Source organism: Camellia sinensis, chromosome 1 (assembly GCF_055761805.1).
Source record: "Camellia sinensis isolate YWXY chromosome 1, ASM5576180v1, whole genome shotgun sequence".
NCBI classification, from domain to species: domain Eukaryota; kingdom Viridiplantae; phylum Streptophyta; class Magnoliopsida; order Ericales; family Theaceae; genus Camellia; species Camellia sinensis.
Genome location: NC_138961.1, coordinates 209,915,792 through 209,938,515, shown reverse-complemented (window position 1 = coordinate 209,938,515; position 22,724 = coordinate 209,915,792). Strand labels below are relative to the sequence as shown.

Sequence of the window (22,724 nt, the reverse complement as noted above, 5' to 3'; positions counted from 1 at the left end):
GAAATGTGGACAGAAGTTGTTTTATCCATCAATAATTCAAGGTACTAAAAAAAATTATTCAGAATTTTACTAAAAAATTAAATTGTAGTGTGTAGATTTAAAGTGAGTCATATTCAAAATAAATCTTGTTTATATATTTTAAATTTTGAATAATTTTTTTAAGCCTCATCTCTTTTTAAAGAAAGTAATGATATAGAGATTCTTAAAATATTATCTCTAAGCGTATACACTTTGATGTGGTAGAGATTTGAGTCTGAGTTGATTAATTCCTAAACAAATCTAAGAACAAACATGCAACGATACAAATTATTAAAAATCAATTTAAAAATGATATTTGAAGAGTCTTAAGAATTTTTCATTTTGAAAACACATCCATCCTCTACACACACGTGACTGATGATCCACCAAGGCCCCAACTTGATGTGCATGGCTCAATAGTGGCCAGCTGAGTCACCCAGGCATGATATTGACTAAACTAATAATTCATAGCTAATGTAAAAAATTTCATCTTCGACACTGGAATAAACCCTTTAGAAAGTAATGTACAAAATACAGTCTTTTCACAATCATTTAAAAGCATATTATTGGCACATAAAATGTGCAACAAATAATACAGATACTACATATACAGCCACAAGTTAACATTGGCTTTTTGTCCACTCCTTTTCTCACACACTTTAGATTTTCTATTATGAACATGAAAACAATTTTTTATTCCCTCTATACATGCATGTGCATGGCTTCCAATACACAAACCAGTTCTGTATAGGGGCATGTAAGCAAATATGAACAAATACCATACATGTATATCAATATATTGCTAAGAGCCCAAAAACCAAAAAAAAAGAGATAAATATTCAAAAACTAAAATATGCCGACGAGATTTGTTCAAGTTAGTTCAAATCTATGGCATACATATAAATTTTGAATATTTTTCCAAATATTTTTTTTTTTGAATACATAACATTTCAGTTATTCGAATGGTATTCGAATATATGTGACAACGGAGATTTTAGATCCCCTCTATACATTCAGGTGGGGTAACCGGGTACCGGGATTTGTCGGTGCAGTAGTCGTAGATCATGTGGTTTATGCGGACCCACCTGTAACTTCGAGCTTGGATGGGGTTAAGTTGTTTGTAAGCAGCACCCTCCCACCAGTTGGATGGGTTAGAAGCACAAGTAGAGGGTCCTGGGACTGGGCAGCCCTCGATGTCGAAGTCCTTGTAGTAGGCATAGAAAGGGGCTTTGCTCCAATCGATCTTCTCAAGCCCGCCTCTTGTTGCCCAATTATCAGCTTCCCAGAGTGAAGAGTAGATTCCCATGGGTTGGAACTTTGGGAATGGGATTCCTCTAGCTTCATTGTTCTTGTACACCCTGATGGGTATGTCATCCACCGAAAACCTACAGTGCCATTCACCAAAATCCTCATTTGACAACATTCAATCTTTTGATTGGAGATTAGGTTGTAAAAGAGGTCAAACATGATGTGAAACTTATAATAGTACTATATATTAAAGCCAAAAGCAAGTTTGTCTTCCACAAATCTCTTATGTTGTGTTTAGTTGGACCATTTAGAGATAAATTTGAAAAAGAAAAGAGAAAAAGTGTGTGAAACTAAATAAAATGTAGACATATTTTATTCACATTTCACCTACCTTTTCTATTTCTCTTTCTAAATTTCTCTCAAAATCTTTCAACCAAAGACAACATTAAGGCAAAGACAAAAATCTCATTTTTCAAATCTCTGCACTTCTTATTAAAAAAAAAAGAAGTTATTTGAGTATCTTTTCAAAGACAAGAATCACGTGTGATTCGCCTTTAAAAACAAAAAGCTCACGTGATCATGAAATTCCCGGAAAATATTAGGGAACATTCAATAATTTTTAGCCCTGGTTTTCAAAAACTTTTATTTTCCAATTTTTTGTTTTCATGTATTTTAGTCAATTTCCTTTAAAGTTTTTTTATTTATAAAATACACATAATCTAAATACACTTAAAATATTCACCCAAAAAATAAATACACTTAAATTTTAAAGAGGCATTTACACATAAGTCATAATTTATGAACTTATACTCCATTAAGTCCTAATTAAGATTTTTTAGACTTTCAAGTCTCATTAAATTTTTAATAATCAAAATCGCTCTTCAAATAATGATTGTTCATCATTTATGATTATCTATAAAGGAATATGATAATTTGACATTTATTTTGATTTTCAAAACTTTAAAATATCAATTTTTAAATTGAAAAAACTAAAAAAAATTATGTGTAAAAAAAAAACTAATTTTTTTTTTTGTTGTTGAAAACATTAAATTATTTTTTTGTGCAAAACTGAAAATTTTGTATCGATAAAGGAGAATGATGATGAAAATTGATGTGCAAAATTGAAAAAAAAAAACACTTTAAAAATGAAAAAATTAATAATGTTATCAGTTTTAAAATTGGAAAAAATTGATAATCTTCTTTGTGTTGGATAGTTGAATCAAACCAATAAATAAAAAAGCAAAGATGTTTGATCTCATACTCTATTTTTTTTTCATCCGTTAGTAAAACAATTATTTGAAATATTACTATGCAAAATTGATAATGTTCTTAGTTTTAAAAATTAGGAAAAACTGACAATATTCTTAATTTTACTAAATAGGATTTATTGGTTCAAAAAACCTTAGATAAGGCCTGAGCTACCATAACATTTATAAATAAGACTTTTAGATAATTAACTCAAAATTAAATTAGTTTGCTAACATAGGTAATTCTATTTCTCATTTTGAGACCTAAATAACTGATATCAAGTTAATAAATGCATGTAAAATTCACTGAATTATTCCTAGGAAGTAATAGGTAGTGTGAGAAACGAAATTATAAGAGTTATTTAGTTCGGTGTAATGTAATGAACTTACACAACATGATAATGGTTCCAGAAGATTGAGTAAGTGTGGAAATCAGCGGCCGGATCGAACCAAAGGTTGACCCTTTGCTCCCTATCTCCCTTTCCATGTGCATACACATTTGTTTGGACTGTGTACGGCTGTCCTGTCCTATTCCCCAAGAATTCAAAATCCAACTCATCCCTTACATTATCCGTGTTCGAATTCATCTGCAACCCAATTCAAACCAAAAAAATAGAAACAATTCACTTCTCAACTCTAGCCTCAGGTGAATACTCTAGCATTTGAAAGAAACAGAAATACACAAAGAAAATATATATAGGTATACAATCATTGACTCACGTAGAAGGCAGTGACAGTCCCTGCAGAGTCACCAGCAATGAGCTTGATCTTCATGCTAACACGTCCGAACAAGTATTGGCTCTTGGAGACAAACCCACAACCTAAATTATACCATACATACAAAGTTACTAATTGCAGTTACAAAAAATAGACGCGGATAGAAAAAAAGTTAGAAAAAATAGAGAGGATCATTATTTTGTATTATATAGTCGATTAGTTGTATAGTACCTGAGTTTCGGTCTAGAGCTAGTTGGATAGCCCTCCCTGCATCGATTTGCCTGACATGCCAATCAGCCCACGTAACTCTGAAGTCCTGCACAAAAGAGGCCGGTCGTCCTGAAACCGAGAGGGCTAGGAGGACATGTATGAAAAGAGAAAAAACAATATTTTTCATTGTGGCCATTTTGAGTTGTAGAGTTGTATTTTATGAGTGTATTTATGGTCAATGAGAAGAGTGGTATCATATATATAGTGAGTGAGAGAGGGGTAGAGACGCAGGAAGAGGAAGGTCACTGAATTTTTTTTTATCTCCAAATTCTTTTATCTTAATTATGTGAGAATTTCAAAACACAAAAATCTCAAAAAATAGTTGTATGGCGATAGAATAATTTGAGAAGAGAGAGGTCCGGTGCTGAAAACGACAGAATAATTGGTTAAGAGAGGTTTCGAGGGCGAAGAATAGAGAAGAGAAGTGATGGAAACTGCTGCATTCAAATGGAAAGCGCCATCACATAATTGCTTTCCATACAGCTAATGGTAAGCCGTCAATGGACCCGCCCACCATCTCTCTCTTTCTCCAATCTATTACTATTACTATTATTGTTGTTGTTGTTGTTCTTTTTTTATACCTTCCTGCCTCTTCTTTCAACGTCTACTTTGTGATTTTTCCTTTGTACATTGTTTAAACCTAAGTACAATGCTATATGCTAACTGCTAGTGCCACTGCCATCACACATTTTAGATGCTATATCTATGTAAATGTATCTACATGTAGCTAGTGTGTGTGGTACTTCCTGTTACTGTAAAAAATGTTTCACTGCCTAACTCCTCATGACTTTCTGATCAGCTTTATCGTCTCACAAATTTTTGATATATCAAACAAAACATGTCATATTTATAAAGTTCATTCATAATAATCGAAAAACTCGGCCCATGATTTTTTTTTTTTTTTGAAATAATATTGGAAAAGAAAAACTACATCATTTCATATGAAAATTCATTTGTGTTTAGGCAGAGAAAACACTATGTATTTATACTTGAACCAACTGCAATAATCTGTTCAATGATGCAAAAACTTTGTATAGAATGGACTTGAAATGAAGAATTTAAGAGCCTTTCTTGTATTGAATTGAAAATCGAAAGATAGTTCAGCACATTTTTGGAGCCAACGATTGAGAGAATATATATGACTTGATTTGGGTACTTGAAAGTTTTTTTCTTTAAATAATTATGAGTTATGAGAGGATGATAAAGAGAAGACATTTGTCTGTGATGTAAGAGATTTATACGAGTTAAAAGTAGGGATTGGAAAAGAGAGAAAAAATAAAGATAAAAAGAGAGAAAAAAGAAGGAAATGGCTTCCCTTCAATTATTGGAGGGTATCGTTGAGTTCGTGGGGGCCTATCACAGGTCCTGTTTCAATAATTTGAACTGCTTAATGTGTAGAACTCGTTGAGTACTATACGTCTATAAAACATAACGTTGATTGGGTATCGATAGCTGTGCAATCAAATCAGTTTTGTATGAAAAAAATGGACGGTGAAAAATAAACGGCTTACAAAAATCTGATTTGATCACATAGCTATCGATATCCGATCAATGCGATGTTTTACAAGCAAATAGTACTGAACGAGTTTTACACATTGAACGGTTCAGATTATCGAAACGGGACCCGTGGTGGGCTCCCACAGGCCTAACAGTATCCTTCGGTCCAATCACGAACTAGAAGGAAGCCCTTCCCCAAAAAGAAATGGTGATTACGTAATTATTATTAGGGATCAAAGTCATAAAATATTTGTGTAAGGATTAAAGTGAGAAAAAACTTATATTTTTTAAGAGTAAAAGTGTAAGTTATTCTTTATTTCATGGATACGGGTTGAGTTTGCGTTAACATGAGTCACGTGATATATTTTATCACAAAAGTAAAACAGCTGTTAAAAATTTGGAGTATAGTAAGAAAAACAAAATGAGAAAAACTTTTTTCTTAGTGACTGAAAAGAGAGAATAGTAGTAAATATAATTTATCCAATTTTAAAACTAAGATTTTAGGTGGTTTTGAAGAACAAAAACATTATGAAAGACATCAAAGTGTAGTGTTTCTGCATTAATGGAATATAAACATGGAAAAATAAAAGTGTACTGAAATTTTGCTCTCAATTATAAATGTGAATATTTTATTTACATTTATAATTACTAATAAAATGTTTCATTATAATGATTTCGGTGAATAACTTTTTTAAAAAATTCTTTATTAGTTAAAAAGTATATGGATTAATGAATTTTTTTCTTTTTTTTTTGTATTATGTAGCATCAAGTTAATAAGTTCCAATCACAATTTTGAAATTATCCTGAGTAGTTAGTGAGTGTATTTCCTACACAATTGCTTAAGGTCCGATTTGTAGGGTTAGGCCTGGAGAATGGCATGGATGGTATGCTTTCCGACCGAACCAAGGGGCACGTAAGTTAAACCAAAAAATTGAAAAGAAATAAAAAAGGGTCCAATCACTATTAATTGTACACCTGTAGACAGCCGAGAAGAGATTTGATATCTGAAGACTGAAGGTAGAAATGTAGGCCCCACAAATAGGCCTTACATTTGGTTTGAGGTCGGCACTTCCCTTGAGAAGTGGGCCATCCTATCACACAAAAAGCCTAATGATCCCTGGTTTTATCTTGGCAACAGTGGAGGCCCAATCGGGATAATTTTTATTTAAATACGAAAAAAGCCTAATGATTCCTGGATATTTAAAAATTGAAATTTGATAATTTACTTAAATATATTTTCTAGTTTAGGACAATCAATTTTTTATATAATTTAATTAAAGTGTTTTTACTGCATAATTTTTACGTAAAAATTACTTTACAACAAATGATCTGATACAAAATTCCAAAATGAAAAGCTATAACCAATCCATTTAAATTGCAATAAATAATACCATAACGAAATATCAATTTTTTTATTTTTTTATTTTGGAGTATATAAAAAACCAATGGCTGAGAACATGTGAAAAAAACAAAAACCTTGACCACTTAATAAAAGGCAAAATTTGAATCAACTAAGCTCAATAGTTAGAGAAATATGACTTACCATATAACGTCAAAAAAGTTTATTTCTATAGAAAATTCATACAGAATCTCTTACTAGAACGAAGTGGAGTTGGTATTTTTGTAATTAATAGTTGTATTGGTAGGTTTTTTTTTTGTATAATTTTAAAATAATAAAATCACATTATTTTGTACAAATTTTTTATATATATTTTTTCTATTTATATGACAGTACTCCACAGGGTGGGATTATTTATATAGATTTTTTTAACGGAGTTTTGGTTTTGGGTTGGAGATGAAATAGTGAATAGTTGGACCTACCAAACGGGGCCTTAACATTGATTGGGAAAGACACAAATCACTTTTCTTTACCCATCATATTCATGGAAATGGAAATATAATAATTCATATAGCCAACCAATATACACCACGTGGCAAACCAAGCCCCACTTAAGGACCCACGCACGTTTTATTTCGTTTTTCGTGTCCCAACGGCAATACCATTTCAGTGTCATGTCCACGTGGGAGCACCTCATTGGATGGAGGGCATCGTCAGGGGGTTGAAATTGGGCTTTTGAGACGAGCCTGACGTTTGTACTCTAGCAATAACAGAGGGCCCAATAACACGTGTGTGTGTGTTTTGTTTGAAACCATGGCATAGTTGGTTTTGGTGGATTAGGGGTTAAAATAGTCATAAAAAATAAAATAGGTTATTTTAGTTACAAAAAATAAAATATCAAATCTAATCCATAATCATTATACTCCTCTTTCACAAAAAAAGTCAAAAAAATCAAAAAGTCAAAAAACTCTTCTCAAATCAAGTTTTTTAGCCCCAGGCTAAAATAGCCAAAAAGTTAAAAAACCAAAAAGCCAACCTACTTCCCAAACGGAGGCATATAAGTATAATATATATGATTAGATGAGTTCAAGACCCAACTCACAAAAATATAAACATTTTACTGGAAATTTTGATCCATCAACTCTTGATTCTATCTATTATCTCTGAGCCTGAGGCGGTAGTATTTTTCCACGTGTCTAAAATGTCAAAATTTATTATCAAATGTATAATATTCTTACTATATCCTCAGTTTTTAATATACAGTGGGAGATTTCAGCTTCCTTATTAATTATAAATTTCAATTTCAATCAGCACATTTGACCTAATACTTATAGTTATGTAAATAATAGTGAAGTGATTAAGCTTGGGTTTGGGCTTGAGTTTAGACTTAGTAATTGATTGTTAGGTGAGTTAGTTTTGTTGATTTTCTAATTGTTGTAAACTAATAGTCTATTTGATGATATATAATATTCATTATACTTGTAAATTGTAAATTGTAATTACTCTATTATTTTAGCCTCCGTTTGGGAAGTGGGTTGGCTTTTTGACTTTTTGGTTTTTTTGGCTATTTTAGCCTGGGCTTAAAAGCTTGGTTTGGGAAGGGCTTTTTGGCTTTTTGACTTTTTTGAGTTTTTTTGTGAGAGAATAATGTAATGATTATGGTTTGGATGTGATGTTTTATTTGTTATGGCTAAAATAGCCTATTTTATTTTTTGTGGCTAAAATAGCCAAAAAAATCTGCAAACCCACTTGCCAAACATAGACTAGTTAAAACAAATTTTGTTATGAAAATACGTGCAGAAAGTAGAGAGAATAATATGATAACTTATAATAATTGTTTAACTTTTTAACTACAAACCCAAGTCCCCAAACGGAGAGGATATCATATAAGTCAGATGAGCTTTGACGGTCTAAATTGCTAAATGAATGTGTGGCTTTGGCTATTTTAATTAGTAATACTACAAATTCAAATTTAACTATTCAAAAATTATTCAAAATTATCATCTTATAGTTTAAATTTATTCTATATATAAACCCCACACTATACTAATTTAATTTTCACCACACAACCACTCACCTAGTAATGGATTTTTTTAAAATTGCTTTCGTAATTATCCCTTTTGAAATTTGCCAAGCCTCTCATAATTAATTTTAATTGTAAAATAGACAGAGGGCCAAGACACCACAAAACAAAGTTCCAAGATTGACCCATGCCAAAGATGATTTACTAAAACGAGTGGTGCAAATGGCACTTTTTATTTGTATTCAAACATCATTCATTTTATTTAACACATTAATGATATAATAATTGTCACATTAATGAATAATTTTTTAAAGAAAAATATTAGTCTGTATATTATTTCTCTTATATAAGAACACTATTTTTATTTTAATTGTCGCACTATTTTTATATTAAATTTTCTTTTTTTAAATCACCTAAAAACACAAAACAATGAAAATTAGAAAGAATTGCAACTTGAACCATGCTATGGATGGGCGAAGGCTTTTCCACCACTTATCATGACGTGTGTTAGGACAATAATCACTTTCAGCGGCGGGAATAATAATAGAAACATAGGTGAGGTTAGTTTGGACGGATTGAATAGTGAGAAATTATAATATAATAGATTGTTAGTTTTGGTATAAATAGTTTATAGACTATTTGATCTCATGTTTGTTTTGTCATATAATTAGATACCTGCAAATGATTATTTTAGTGAATCTCATGTTTGATTAGGAATTTATGAAGAAGAATAGCTTCTAAAAATATTGTTTTGTTATTTTGAATTGTTTACAATGACAATGCTAAATTTAAAATATATTTTATTTTTTTATTTGAAATATATTTTATTTTATTTTTCTAAAATCACTTTTTATTTTATTTGAATACGACATTAGAATTATATTTTCATTTATGATTTTGCTAATATAAAAAAGGAAAAAAAGAGAAGACTATTACATATTATGAGATTAATTTACACATGTTTTAAAAAAAATAAAAATGAAAAAAAATAGATGTTATATATTAGTTTTCTTTTGAACATTAGAAGTATATTTCATTTTATTATTTTGATTAAAAAAAAAAAACTGTTATATATTACGAGATTAGTTTAAACATGTTAAAAAAAATTTGTATGTTTAAAAAAATAAAAATAAATAGACGTTATATATTTGAAGATTAATTTCGTCATTTAATTATCGGATCCAGAGGTTGGCTTAATCCGTCTATTTATATTCCACATCCCCCTATGAGATTGAGTTATCCCATATATGGGGACTATTAGTCCAACCTTTGGTTACACAATATTTAGGCCTCCGAAGAAGTAATTTTTGGGCGCACACACACAAAAATAAATAAATAAAAATAAAAAAAAAAATAAAGAAGTTGTCAATTCATTAAAAAAAAAAAAGGGTTCTCATTCACGCTACTTATTATATATATATATATATATATATATTTGGTAAAAACTCTTCTTTCTTTTTTTTCCCTAACATATTGATTTAGAAAATGATATACAAGCTTATTTTTTAAAGGTTTAGATTCTTCTATGCTAGTCATCCAACTTAATAAAGTGTTGGGATTTGGTAAGCCCATTTTGAAGCCAACCTTAGCAATTTGAACCATTCACTTGTTAAGATTCATTGAGTAAAATATTTATAAAAAAAATCAAGATGATTTTATATCAATAATTATATGTTCGAATCATATTTATATTATAAAAATGGAGAATAACATCCATTTTTTTTTTTTTTGTTAAGATGGCCAACTTAAAAGAATTTAAACATTTTTCTAGATTCAATGATGTGTAAATGAGATGATTGGTTAATAATTAGAAAGGAGGAGAGAGAGAGAGAGAGAGAGATGCTTTAAATATTCTAATAAATTGTCATATCATTTGATTTGAAAAGTGAATATAATTTTTGAGCCTAAGTAGCATCACCTGATTGATTTTTTTACCTCATATTTTAGTGAAAAAAACTACTGAAAAAATATTTTCCAAACAGACCCTTAACTCACTCTTAACTGCTTGAATTAAATGTGTCAACTGAACTAAACGGTGAGCCAATTAAAAAAAAAAAAAAAAAAAAAATGAATTGAACGGTGCAATTGAGTTCCTAGAGTTTATCATGGAATCTCATTTTGGTGATATAAATTGTTTACTTTGTGAGCCTTTACATGGAAATTAATAAACAAATTTATCTGTTAATTTACATACAGAAATTAAAAAAATACTTGTTAAATCATCAAAATAAGATTCCCAGTTGTGAGCTTTATAGACTCAACATTCAAGTTGACTTGAGACAAGCCATTAAGAAAAATTTACTGGCAAGTGAGATTCAAGTTGGCATACAACCTTAAATGATGGATAGGTTAGGCTGGGTTTGGCATCTGTCTAATGTATGCTCACAATTTTTTTTTGTATCAGTTATCATGCAACGATCTCTATTGGGACTTAAAGCATCTGCAATAGATGTGTTAGTGATTGTGTTAGTGTTAGTGGCCAAATTTTAGCTAGCTACAATAACGTTTGGATCTCACAATGGAAGTGCTAAGTAATGTGTTAGTAGATTTTGTTAGTATCAGTTGTTAACTTCTTTGTTAACTGTGACTAGCGTTTTAGCCAGCGAGGGAGAGAGGGGAGAGGGGAGAGGGGAGAGGGAGAGGGGAACGTGAGAAAGTGCCTTGGGGTCGTCCGACCAGATATCCGGCCGGTCATTCCCCCGAACGTCCCTTCAAAAAAAAAAAAAAAATTGTCTTTGACCGGTCAGACGACCTGCCCAATTCTGCTGTCTTCATCCATTGCACCTTAACACATATTATTTATACTATTTTATTTATTACTTATATATATATATACGCACACACACTTAACAACATCTTAACAAGCACCTTAACACATCCATTGCACCACCACTCACTCTTTAAAATTAACAAACTCTTAACATACCTTAACACATATTTTTGGGCCACACTTTTATCACTTTTTGTCACATAACACACATTTTAACAAACAATTTTAGCTATCCCATTGTGGATGCACTTAGGCCTCGTTTGTTTTGGAGTGTAGAGGATGGGATGGGATTAAGATGGAGGTGGGGTTCATTTAGTATTGTATTTGTTTGTAGAGTTGGGGAAGGGATTAAGATGGAGGAAGGGATTAAGATGGAGGTTGGAAGGGGGATTAAGATAGAGGAGGTGAAGGTGGTATTAGAAAAATAGTGAGGGGATTAGAAATTTTTTATTTTTATTTTTTCCATATTGGGCATTTTTTTTTTTGAACATTAATGTTTAATTTTTTATATTTTTTTATTTGTTTTATTATTTTATATAAAAATAATTTAACAATTCTTACACTAACAACTATCATCAAAACAAATACAATTTTACTTAATCCTCTTACTATCAATCCCTTCACTAACAATTTCTTCACTATTAATTCCCTCACTATGAATCTCCTCCATCCTACCTCTGAAAACAAACGGGAGCTTAGGGATTAGTACTCTCTTTAATCTTTATTTAATATGGAAGTTTATATATAAGATGCCCTTTATTGACTGTCAAAAATTACTACCCCATAAATTTTACAACATGAATTTGAAGGATGAATACAAAATACTAATTTTAATGGGACAAAGATTACTAAGGGATAGGTATTCTAATTTTATAGATGGCCTAGGACAGTCTCTATTTGATTTAAATTATTTTGTTACTAATGGGGGTATACAGATATGACTAACCAACAACAGCAATCACCATCTATGGGCAATGCTAATTAAAATAGTGGTTATCTGCTTTCTCCTTGTTCCCAATTATTCAGTTTGTTGTAGTAACGATAATATATATGCACACCTAAATTCACAATTATAGGCTTTATAAATGTAGCTGTTTGGAGATTGAAGCAGGTTAAAACTAACCCAATGAAGGAGGGCTCACCTCGGTGGTATAATTTATGGTCCGTTTGAGAAGAAGGTTTCCAGTTTTTTTTGGTTATTTTAGTCACAAAAAATAAAATAGGTTATTTTAGTCACAACAAACAAAACATCACATCTAATTCATAATCATGACACTCTTCTCTTACAAAAAAAAATCAAAAAATCAACCCACTTCCTAAACGGAAACTTAATTAGTTAAGTCTATTTTGTGTGGCATGGCGCGAAGAGAAATGAAAAGAATGATCAAAGGAAAAATATCTATAGAATATGCATCTAGGCATACTTGGTTAGCATTTGGTTTAGTTTTAGAATTATAATTTAAGAATGGAGTTGTATTTTAAGTATGTAAGCTCTTGAATTATAATTTAAAAAGAGAAAATTAGTTCGGTTATAAATTTTGAAAAGAGTTTTGAATTTTGAAATAAGTTTTGAAATAAAAAAAAATTGTTTGGTTATGAGTTTTCAAAAAAAATTTCAAAACTTAATTCAAAAATTTATAATTCATAACAAAATACACAAATCATAACTCTATTGAAAATTCTATTCAAAGATCATAACCAAATTCCTTTTAAAATTCAATTCAAAAAAATAATTATTGAAAAAAATAAATTTTTTATTTAAAAAATTCCAAAAATATTTTTTTATTTAAAATATTAAAATATATATTATTTTTTGTTAAAAAATGTATTCACCTAGTGCTTTAAAATTACTTTTGATTGTATATTTGATTGGAATTTTTTTTAATTGTTTTGTTTAAAAATATTTTTTTATTTTTTAAAATTTTTTGTGACAAATTAATTTTTATTTAATTTTTTTTGTTAATTTTAAATAAATGGCCAAATAATTTGTCATTTTGGTCTAAAAAAATAATTTATATATTTAAAAAATATCAAAAACAAATATATATATATATATATATATATTTTTTTTTTTTTTCAAATAACGGGTGGCAATTGCCAAAAAAAAAAAAAAAAAAGAGCACTGTCCCAGTCAATCGGCTAGACGTTTGAGTGGATGTCCGGGCAGACGACCGAGTAGACCCAAAAATTCAAAAACTGTCCGGAAAGATGTCCGGATAGACCCAAAAATTTAAAAATTCTCTGGTTACCACACATGTTTTCAAATGTGATTTGAAATCATATTTTGAAAACTATAATCAAACAAAGGGTTGGAATATGCCCGTGGAATCTCTAAAAAAAAAAAGCTTTATTACATACATCCCCATTGGTTAAGGTATACTCTTACAAACTAATAAATCTCTCAATTTCCATCTCTTCTTTGATGGAAACTGACTTGTGCCCCCAGTCGATAGATCTCGATTTTATGACAGTTTCGGTGGTTCTGGTCATCTTCTCTGTTGAGCTTTCATCATGTGAAGTATAATTTTTGTTCTTATAGAGATCTTTTTATTCATTAATTCTACTTAGAAAATGCTGAAATCAAATACATTAAGAAACAAGAAACATAGAAAACATAAATAGATATAATTTTATAAAACTTATTAGTGGGGGCTATTTTTGAAAAATCTTATCTATAAATATATATATCAATGTCCAATTCCGTAATCGATTTCATTATTTTTTAAACTTTTATTCATTTGTTCAACCCTAGTCTCACACATTCTAAAAATATATCAAAATGCATAATAGGAAGAGTGATTGTGAAAAAAAATGCTCTCTGGTGCAATAGCTCTGTTATAAGTCTCACACGTTTGGAGTCATTGGTATTGGTTTGTGTGATAAAATGCCTACCACACCACCTAATCAATGGCTGCAGAACATGTTAGTGGAGTTGGACTTATAATTCAATTGTAAATCATTATTTTTTTGATAATTCGTGAGTCAATATCAATCCTTGTATTATGTGTTTGGCCGTGTAGTATGGAGTTAGACATATATAGATGTAGTTTAAGGGTCTCATTAATGATATTTTGGAGGGGCTTAGCTATTCCTCCTTCTCATCCATCCACTTGGCCAACTTAAATAGTGGTCCATGGCTCATCATATAATTCGTGTGGGTTGTAATTGGGACAACTTATGCTATTCTTAAATGCCTCACTTAAATTCTTATAACTAATTTGCACGTATAAACTTAGGCCTCGTTTGAAAATAAGTTTTTTAGTATTTTTTTTAATTTTTTTGCCAAACTATGATGTAAAAAAAACTAGTATATTTGGAATGATTTTTTAATTTTTAACGAAAATATGTGCAAAAAGTAGAGAGAAAAGAGAATATTTGACTTGTTGGTATAAATTGTTGGCTTTCTAATTTTTTAGTGACCTTTTAACTTTAGATTAAAAAGTGATATTACCAAATGAGGTCTTAGTTGTCAATACTTAAAAACAAAAAAATATAGTTGTGAAGGTTAGAGGAATGAATTGTGCATTCAGACTGAACAATTTTTCTTAGCGATGGTTTCTTTGTAAGATTGAATCCAAAATGATATTTGCCTTAGAGAGGTTTCTCATTAACAAAAAAACAAAAATAAAACTACCACAAATTGTTTTCTTTTCAATTTAAAAAACAAAAGAGATAAGGAAGATAGACAATAATATTAGTAGAAATATTAACTTAATATACCAACAGAGTTTTTAAATGAGAGAAAATGTTGTCATGGAACCTGTTTTACTCGATTAATGTGATCCATTTGTATTAATTTGTGTCATTGTTAGCAAAAGTCGGTTTAGATCCAATCGACAATGATTAATCGACATGCTTAAATAAATTTTAATAAATACAAAAGATCAAGTTTTGTGGTTGAGTTTTATACCTCAAACAGATTAAGGACTTCCCTAGAAGTAATTAAGTAAATAAGGATTTGAATAAAAAAAGAATATGTATTTATTCAATTAAATTCTCACTTGCTATCAGTTACAAGAACTCAAACAAGCACAAAGAAATGAAAAATATAACAATCGACAAAAAGAAGAGAAGTAGGGATTTGAAAAAGCTATTACTTATCTACTCCTAACAATTGCTAAGTTAAACTACGCATAGATAAATATCATGTTTTGTGAATGGTGGTTGAGATGATTTTCTTGATCTTTGTATCTCTCTTGACCTATTTATAAGCTCAGTTACATGAGAGAAAGAGATAACCTAAACTCACAATTTTCTCAACAAACTCATGATTTTCTTAACATTATTCATATCCAATGTTTGATAGGATTCATTTTACAGATTTGGTACTTGATTTGATTTTAGCTCCTTGATCTCAGTAACTACCTTTTAAATTGTTGCAATTGCTAACTTTCTGACCCTTCATTTAATATGTCATCATGACATGTCCCTAACACACTGTCATGCCACATTAACATATCTGTCGACATAAATAATAATAATAATAAAAACAAATAAGGTTAAGGTTATTCTTTGAAAATCGTTTATGATTTCAATCGACAAATCATAATCGAACTTGGCCATAATTAACAGGTCACAATCGATAGAAAAATAAAATGTGGTGCAAACAATGCCTCATTATTTAAATGGATTGAAGAATGAAATCCAATTAAATGATTTAAAATGATTTATAAAGCGGTTTACCACAATTGATAGAAAATATTTTATAGTGCAAATAATTCAAATTCTTGAAGAGTTTTATTACACCTATAGTAATTTTTAGTCTCTCACTGTCGATTGACGAACACTTTATCTTTGACTCTGTCGAGTGACATAACAAAAAGTCACACCCCTTAATTTTAAAATAAAACAATTCTCTATTAGCCACATTTTGGCTAATTAAAGAGAATTCACTACATATAGCATTTTTTAACCATCGTTGTTTTTCAAACTATGTTATGAAAATTAATTTTTGGTATGATCCACAAATCTAAAGTGGATGTTGGATCCCAAAACTCACATAATTGAATGTTATGAAAAATTCATAAATTTTGACTCTTTGAACAATGTCAAAAAATTTACATTCAATAAATGTGGGTTCATAATTATTAGCCATCTTTGGCTAAAAATCATATCTCCAAGTGAATTTTTACCATAATTCTGTGATATTTTTTAACATTTTTCAAGAGAAGAGACTGTTCTTCTTTTTTAGCCATTAATGGCTTGTCACTTTTTGGCAAAACATCATACCCCCCAAGTGAATCTTTATTATCAGAATTCTCAATATTTTTTTTAGAGAAAAATGTTATTTTTTAATTTTAGTCATTAATGGCATATGAAAATTCTCCAAAATCATATTATCTTCATGATTTTGTTCATGATTTTGCGTGCTAACCTTTCAAGCCACATACCTTAACTCTTTATGAATGATTAGCTCTTCAAAAATATATGTATTAACCGTATGAGACACATTATTTTCATATTTTAATTTTTCATTGGTTATTGTGCCTTCTAATTTTTTTCTTCCAATATAGAATTTCTTTATCAATTAGAGAAATTTGGCCTTTAAGTCAATGAATTTTTCCATCACAGTAATTTAAATCTCTTTGCGTCAAATAATACGAAGATGATGAAATTATTTGAAATCTTTGCCAATAAAGAGAATTAATTTCTTCTTTTAGGGATAAAATTTCACTCTTGAATTAATAAATTTCATCATCACAACGCCAAATAATTCTTTTCGCATCACTTGTCATGCCATTATGTTGACAATAAGTAGTACAACTACCACCATAACCCTAACAATTTTCAAAATATAAGGTATTTCACTGATAATCAGTTTCCATGGGAACACTACCACTCTATTGGCAGTTTGTATCTATGGGTGCACAAGATGTAAACATACCTGTTGAAGGCATAATTTCATGAGAATAAGTCTGTTTGTTCATCATCATCACTCCAAGTTAGAATGGTCCCACCAGGCGTGCCAATTTATGTTAGCAAAAATTTGGTTTAGACCCAATCGACAGTGATTGATCGACAGACTTAAACAAATTTTAATAAACACAAAAAGATCAGGTTTTGTGGTTGAGTTCTATGCCTTAAACAGACTAAAAACTTCCCTGGAGGTAATTAAGTAAAAAATGATTTGAATAGAAAAATAATATGTATTTATTCAATTAAATTGTCACTTGCTATCAGTTATCAAATTCAAACAAGAATAAAGAAATGAAAAATACAACAATCGATAGAAAGAAGAGAAGTGGGGATTGAAAAATGCTATTACTAATCTACTCCTAACAATTGCTAAGTTAAATTACTCCTAGATAAATATCACGTTTGTGAATGGTGGTTGAGATGATTTCCTTGATCTTTGTAACTCTCTTGATTTATTTATAAGCTTATGCACATGAGAGAAAGAGATAATTTGAGCCCACAATTTTCGCAACAAGCTCGTGATTTTCTCAACATTATCCATATATCATGTTTGATAGGAACCATTTTGCAGATTTGGTACTTGATTTGATCTTAACTCCTTCGTCTCAACAACTAACTTTTAAATTGCTTCAATTGTTAATTTTCTGATCCTCCATTTAACATGTCATCATATCATGTCTCTAACATATTTGTTATGCCATGTTAGCATGCCTGTCGACAGAAATAATATTAATAAAAACAAATGTGGTCAAGGTTATTCTTTGAAAATAGTTTATGATTTCAATCGACAAACTATAATCGAACTTGACCATAATTATTAAGTTACAATTGGAAAAAAAAAAAATGTGATGCAAACAGTCATGGTAAGTTTGGATGGTTGTCACGACCCAAACTCGGCCCTATGGGTTTAGCACCGTAACCGGCCAGTAATCCGAGATTACCGAAGGCCTGCAGAACAGTAATACAGTAAAACAGAGTACAGGGCCTGGCGGAAGCCAATACAGTAAATAAATAGTGTCCATTGAGCTGTGACAGTCTGTATGCAAAAAGGCTTTTCATACATTTATACATAAACAGTACAGAACAGTATACACAATATTTACAATCATTCAGACTAGGGACTCGACCCTAGATAACAGTACAGTAACACTCGGTCTATACAGAACAGTAAAACAGTACAGAAGGGGGAAAAACAAACAAAACACCCCCAAGCCATAGCATGGCAACTCGGAACCTCGCAGTGAGGCACAAAGGCTGGCTTGACAAAACTGGAGTAATCCTGACGCCTCTAGCTGCGGTCTGGTGCCTGTACACCTACATATATATATGAGCAGTGAGCTAAAGCCCAGTGAATAACATAAAGCGTAAAGAGGTTTAGAATGAATGTCCTTACAGTAATGAAAATAGTTCAATTCAATCAGTATTTCAGTCGTTCAGTACAATAAACAGTCATATGTGGTACATCCATTAGCATAACAGTAACAGTAGGTCTTGAAAGACCGAACAGTAATGATGGCCATCAGTCAGTAAACAGTAGTGGTTCCACGAGGGAACCGACAGAGATCTCTGTAACAGTAACAGTAACAGTAAACAGTAGGTGCTAAGGATGCCACAGTACAGTTCAGAAATAAAGGACATACATTCATTTAGTAAACAATATCAGTTCAGTAAACAGTTCAGTTCAGTAATCAGAAGATAATCATTTGTGAACATATCTTTACACAATCGTTACTCACAGAGTTCGGGCTACAGTATGCTAGAGCGTGTCTCCCCAGTTGCCAACCCTACACAGTTCACAGGTTGAACACACTAAGCTACACAGTTGGGAAATATCATAACTTAATCCCTAATTTGCCTTGGTGTGTTCTACAACGATATCCTCATCTAAATGTCTTAAACTAGGCCTAAGAATGCCTAGGATGGGATGAGGATGCAAAGATACACTTAGAAAACATTTCGCAAACTTTGCTGAAAATAGGGTCTTCGCTCGAGCGAGACTTTCTCCGCTCGAGCATAAGTCCAAAATCAAAGGCTTCGCTCGAGCGAGGAATCCTTCGCTCGAGCGGTCTGCAAAACAGTAAAAGTACTGGATGCTGAGATTTTACGCGCGATGGTCGCTCGAGCGGAGCCCTGGACAAAGGTGCTCGCTCGAGCGGGGAACCCTTCGCTCGAGCGAGGAAACCAAATCTGGAATTTCCAGATCTGCCTCCCAAGCTCAAACCAAGCATTCTACCACTCCAAACTCGACCTCTTGGGCCCAAATTCTGGAAAACATCACTAAATTCAATGTATAACAAGTTTCAAAGCTCAATTTATGAATTCAAGCCCCAAAGGTGAGTCAATTAAAACCACATTCAAACCCATTTTCAAGAACAACATTCAAACATGCATGAATGAGTTTTAAACCAAATTGAAGCTCCAAAGCTTGCTCAAATGAGCTCATTTCTTTCCAAAACCAGATGAAAACATGGTCTATAACAACAATATGAGCATGCATGTACTAATGTCCATGTAATCAACCTCAAAATGCAACAATACTAACATGCATGCAAGAAATGTGCTTCAATCCACCATTAATGAACCAAATCATGACTTAGCTCTACAAATGAGGCATGAATCATGCAAGAACTAGCTCAAACACATCAATAAAGGTTGAGTTCTCTTACCTAGAGCCTCAATTACAAGTGTAGGACCACAAAGCAACAATCAACCTTCAATTCTCTAAGTTGTTTAAGTCAAATCTCAAGATCTACACAAACTCTCACTCTCTCTTCCTCAAGGTCGGCTAGAACAAGAGATATGGCTGTTGGGAATGTTCTTCAAGTGTGTACATACAAGGCTCAAGTATGTGTATTGAGTGGGCCACTCATGTGGCAAAATGGTAAATACGGCAAACTCTTTAATTAGCTTAATTTAATCTAATTTAATCATACCTAATCAATTTTCAGATAAATATATCATAAAATCACATTAATTATTAGGGTCACGGAACATCAATCGGTTTCTAGTTCGGCCGCCGATAAGGCCTTCAATTAGCAGTTTAAACATATAAACATGAACAGATAATCAGACAATCAAACAGATAGAATGCAATTAACTAACATATACTTAGTCAATTCAGTTTCAATTTCAGTCAGTCAGTTCAGTATTTCATTCAGTTCGATTATCAGTCAGTTATCAGTCATTATCAGTTTCGTTTAACAGTAATCGGTGATTATCGGTAATCGGTCAGTCATTAATCAGTAAACAGTATGAGGGTTGTTACAATGGTCCCATATCAATGTGTGGTTAATTGAACCCACTAATTTTTATTTTATTTTTTAAAAAGTGAAAAAAATTGAAAATACTAATTTACAAAATCAATATCACTATAATTAACTTTAAGTAATTGGACCGTTTAATAATAAAAAAACCGGCCATCTCTATATGTGTCCAAACCCACTATGATCGGGAGTAGACAAGAGGAGAACTTCTTGCATTGAAGTAAATAAGTATAAGAAGAGAGTAACACATGGTATAAAAGTTAAGTTTGGTTGAGGTAAAGGAAAATTATGTGGATTCCAAATAATCTATTAAGCCTCCGTTTGGTAAGTTGGTTTATGAGTTTTTTTAGTTATTTTAATCATAAAAGACAAAATAGGCTATTTTAGTCATAACAAACAAAACATCACATCCAACCCATAATCATTATGCTCTTCTCTCACAAAAAAAGTCAAAAAGTGCTTCCCAAACCAAGTTTTTTAGCCAGGTTAAAATAACTAAAAAAGTCAAAAAACTAAAAAGCCAACTCACTTCCCCAAACGAAACTTAAAGCGTTTGTTAAATTTTTTATATGGGTGTAGGACTTATATAAATTCACATGTGTCATATGAGAATTTGATAAAAAATTTAATAGATTATTTGAGATTCTTAACATAACTCTAAGATAAAAATAGTGAAAACTAATGGAAATGGAAAACAAAAAAAAATAATAAATCAATTAGAACTTAAAAGTGTAAAATTTTTTGGACTATAATTTTTAATTTTTTTTGGTCCAGTTGAATGGAATCCAAAAGTAAAAATTAAAATTAAAAATTAAAAAAAAAAGAAAGAAAAAAAAGTCAACCTGAAATACCAAATCAATCAAACATAAGCTTAGATTCCTGCCAACATACCCAATTATCTATAACAAAAATGATTTAAACCTCTAAAAGAAGAGTTCTAATAGAGTACTAATTTGTCTTTTTCTTTTCTCTTTTTTGTCTTTTACTTTACTTTTTTTTTTTTTTTTTATTGGTTGACAGCTCATTAGAGCTGTCCTTTTGCAGCTCTAATTAGAGCTCCGGAGCATGACCCTATCTATAAATAGGTTAGATGTTATTTTTAAAGCGGGCCTGTGTGGCAAAGGACCCATTGTGTCTGTTTGGTGCAGTTTAAAAATTATTTATTTCAGTTTTTAGTTTAATTTAAATTATTTTGATGCGTTTGGTTTAGCTTATAATTTATAACTTATAACTTTTTGGAAGTCAAAAATTAGCTTATTCTTTGAGTAGGGTAGGAGATGCTTAATTTATAAGTCAAAATCAGCTTATGTTTATAGTTATACGCTATAAGCTGTTTAGGTATAAGTTATAAGTACTTTCTCACAGTGCTACCAAACAGAGCCATTGAAATGAGAACTCTTTTAAGTAGGCCACGGACGATATCATGAATGTCATTTAAACTGTTCTATTTACCATCCAAAAAATACAAAATATATTTTTATTAAGGTGGCCCGATAATGGTGAAATTGGGCTCTGAATGAGGCCCATGACAGAAGACAATTTATGGGTAATTAAGGTCTTTGTTATAAGGTCCTGCTCCTATGGTGCAATTGCTCCATCCAACGCATCCCACGTGAAGTCAGCCAGTGTGCTCATAAGCTCGCTAACATGGGAGGGGAGCTGATCAGCAGGACCTGCTGCTGTTAGGACTCGTATTGTCGCAGATATGATCGGGATGAAACATCCAAGGATCTAGCCTCTGAATTTCCATCGATCTTGTTTTGTTGTTTGTTTATTTATTTTTCCTGTTTCTTTTCTTTCTATTGTACTAAGAAAAAAAAAGGTAAATTTGTGCACTATTAAATCCTACAAGTGTTTGTATAGATTAAAAAGTTCAATTAATTCGTCGGTGAAAGTTGGTTATGTTAAAATTGTCACTAAAAATTGCCGATTAATAATTTTTTTTGTGAAGATCTTTAAATTTTGTAGCTAAAATAACAATTAGTGACGATTTTCTAAATTTATGCTAAAAAATTATAACTAGTAGCTTTTTTTGTGATAATTTTTGTAATTATTGTTAAAAATGAATAATTAGTGACACTTTTCATGATAACACCGCTTAAAAATAAAAATAAGATTTTGTGGTAACAATTAAAAGTGAATGAAAAATCTCAAGAATACTAACACATTTACTAACAATCTTATTAACGCACTCACAAGTTGATGCGAGTCTCATATCAAGTGATAGTACATTTTATCAAAACTTACGAGTGTGTTAGTGAAATTGTTAATAAATGTGTTAGTATCCTCATATTGTTGAAAGTGAATAGGATTTTTTGGTATTTCCTTATTTTTAATAGGATATTTCAATTATTTCCTGCAATTTATTAGGTTAGATGGCAATAAAAATTAATAATGCTATATGTACCGATTGATA

General features: G+C 30.9%; 1 protein-coding gene across 1 annotated transcript; it reads right to left on the bottom strand.

Annotated features, from left to right (window-relative positions):
• Nucleotides 1-557: 557 nt before the first annotated feature.
• Nucleotides 558-3,941, bottom strand: LOC114290635 (putative xyloglucan endotransglucosylase/hydrolase protein 7). Its single transcript, XM_028234572.2, has 4 exons — nucleotides 3,462-3,941; nucleotides 3,234-3,334; nucleotides 2,904-3,100; nucleotides 558-1,403 (listed from the first exon to the last, which is right to left on the bottom strand). The coding sequence occupies exons 1-4, from the start codon at nucleotides 3,634-3,636 to the stop codon at nucleotides 1,013-1,015; spliced, it is 864 nt and encodes a 287-aa protein (XP_028090373.2). The 5' UTR covers nucleotides 3,637-3,941; the 3' UTR covers nucleotides 558-1,012.
• Nucleotides 3,942-22,724: the final 18,783 nt, after the last annotated feature.